We start from the raw sequence: 2,760 nt of genomic DNA, 5'->3' as shown, positions 1-2,760 counted from the left end.
GCGGGGAGAAAGGGCCTGCTATTTGGGACCCTGGTCTACACATAAGCCAGGGGTGTGGGATAGAAGAGCCAACATTTATTGAGCACCTACAGTGTGCCAGTCCCAGACTGGGTGACTTCATTCTCTCGCCATTCAATTCAGTCCTCACCACAATCCTGAAAAATCCCATTTTTCCAGATGACAAAGCTGAGACCAGACCTGGATCACACCTAAAGCGAGAGTCTGAACTGGCATAAGCACTGACAGCATTACCTTTCACTAATGCAGTGGTTCTCAACCTTGGCTGCACGGTAGAATCACCTGGGAATCTTTTTAAAATCCTGATTTCTGGGCCTCATCCTCTGGAAATTCTGTTTCTTTGTTACTAATGTTGTGGCCCCACCACCTAACAAAGAAACAGAATTTCCGGAGGATGAGGCCCAGAAAATTAGGATTTTAAAAAGATTCCCAGGTGATTCTACTGTGCAGCCAAGGTTGAGAACCACTGTGCTAGAGAGAAACTAGCTACAGCATTTCCACCTGCAGGGATGCCAGAAGGGCCGTCAGTGAGGAAGTTTCACCATTTGACCTCCCCCTTTGTGGGGCAGCAGGTGGTCAAGACAGGGGGCAGCAGTAAGAAGCTAAACCCTGCCAGCTTCCAGTCCCTGTGGCTCCAGGACACCCAGGTGAGTCCATCATCGTCTGGTGGTCATACCTCCCACAGGTGGACTGGCTCCCTCAGCATCTCCTATGCCTCCCCTAGAATTTATCTCAGCACTTTCCATGCCATCACTTCCTTGAGCCCAAGATAACCATGCTAGGACTCCATGCAGCTCCTCTTTCAGTCTGATATTTCTCAGCCAGAAGTGAGCATTACAGTGGCCCCTGGAACTATAAAAAATACACAAGCTGGAGATTCTGATCACTTCAGTTGACTCTGATGTGCACCTTTGGTTGGGAATCATGTTTAATCCCACGGGGCCAGCAAGGATGTAAGGAAAGAGCATAGCCTTCTGATAGAGTTTCCAACCTGCTCACCTTTGCCCTGAGTGTAAGTCAGAATTCCCTCGAGGTCTGACTTGTGCCTCCCTCTCTAGCACACTTCTGCCCCTGCCCCAGATCTCTCTTCCAATCATATTGAAAGTTCTGGAGCTCCTCTAACAGTTCTCCTTGCCCATGCTTTCCCATGCTGCTCCCCTGCTTGAGCAAGTCTTCCTTTATCTTCCAACTCTGCCCCAATTCTTGTCGGCTCATGTTACCATGGCGCATCCACCTCTTCTAGTCTTCCCCTTTCTGGGTCTGTAAGCCTCTATCTGTCTGTGCTGCTGTAACAGAATACTACAGACTGGGTGGCTTACAAATCCAGAAATTTATTTCTCAGTTCTGGAGGCTGGAAATTCAAGATCAAGGTGCTGGCAGATTCAGTTTCCTGGCTCATAGATGGTCATCTCCCTGTGTTCTCACATGGTGGAAGGGACAAGGCCCTAATCCTATTCATGAAGGCTCCACCCTCAAGACCTAATCACCTTCCAGAGGCTCCACCTCCAGATACCATCCCATTGCAAGTTACAGTTTGAACATATGAATTTCGGGGGGGGGGGGGGGGAGGAGGTGGTGTACAAACACATCTATAAGCAAAGGCTTAGATCATATTTTTTTTCTAGGTCCACGGAAAGAAATTATTCCTTAGATTTGATCCAGATGAAGAAACCAAGTCTCCCGGCAACAACCCACTGCCAGAACCGCTAGGAAAAGGAGAGAGGAAGAAAGAGGCTGGGGACCAAAAGCAGACCTTGGGTCCCGACAGCCAGAAGATCTCAGACCAGTCTTCCCAGTCCGACAGTGGAGACAATGGTTCTGCATGTTTGGGGGGAGACAGCCCAGCAGGAGGTGCTGAGAGGTGGCTGCAGGTCAGCTTTGGTCTGTTTGGCAGCATTTGGGTGAACGAATTCTCCAGAGCAAAGAAAGCAAACAAGAGGGGTGACTGGAGGGACCCCATTCCAAGGTAATGGTGTGGTGGAGTGGGCTGTGGGCTGTGTCTGTCTGCATCTCTATGGGGTCTGCAGTATTAACATGGCCCCCAGGGAATGGCACACTCTCTGGGCACACTCAGGTGGCTGTCCAACCTGCTCTCCGGCAGTCCGCATCCTAGGAGAGAGAAGACACTTTTCTGTCTATTTGTCATAGAAAGTAGACTGTGGTCTGCACCCGGAGAGGAAGGGTCACATCCTGGGTCAGCTTAGCGAAGGGGAGATCTTCCCAACAAACGTGGTCCTGGGGGGTGGAGGTCTCTGAAGAACATTGGACAGCTTGACCAGTGCCCTCTGAATTTAGGGACAGAATTGTCCCAGTTCTTAATCTATTAATGTTGAGTCTACCTTAGTTCATAAAACTCTCTGCATGTTCAGGGTTATTTCCTTACTGTACACATCCAGAGGAGTCATTGCTGGTCAAGAGAATGAGCATTCTTCCTGTGGACCATTCTTAAGGCCTTGCAAAGGTGCTCGCTCGCTTCACTGAATTCTTAGTAGCATTGGATTGTTTGTGTGCTTTTGATCACTTTGTAGGAGCTTTTGGATATTGTGTATTAGCCTTTGTGATGTGTGGTCCCAGTATGGTTTCCTGTCTGTGTCCTTTGACACAATGTGCCTGTGGGCATTCAGGGTTTTTAATTTTTATGTAGTCAGTGTCAGTATTTTTTAAACACTTTTTTATTTTTCAATTAGAGGCCCGGTGCACAAAAATTTGTGCACTTGGGAGGGTCCCTCAGCCTGGCCTGTG

General features: G+C 48.8%; 1 protein-coding gene across 1 annotated transcript in view; it reads left to right on the top strand.

The window, feature by feature from the left end:
• The window catches only part of NEIL2 (nei like DNA glycosylase 2), a 21,740-nt gene that overhangs the window by 3,021 nt on the left and 15,959 nt on the right, over window positions 1–2,760 (top strand). The window contains exons 2-3 of the mRNA XM_006081908.3: window positions 526–665; window positions 1,644–1,984. Coding sequence (XP_006081970.1) covers window positions 528–665; window positions 1,644–1,984 — 479 coding nt within the window. The 5' untranslated portion in view covers window positions 526–527. The remainder of the gene's footprint in view (window positions 1–525; window positions 666–1,643; window positions 1,985–2,760) is intronic.

This window comes from Myotis lucifugus, unplaced genomic scaffold, assembly GCF_000147115.1.
Source record: "Myotis lucifugus unplaced genomic scaffold, Myoluc2.0 scaffold_1, whole genome shotgun sequence".
Lineage (NCBI taxonomy): Eukaryota > Metazoa > Chordata > Mammalia > Chiroptera > Vespertilionidae > Myotis > Myotis lucifugus.
Note: the sequence above shows the minus strand (reverse complement) of the source record. Positions and strands in the feature narration are given on the sequence as shown.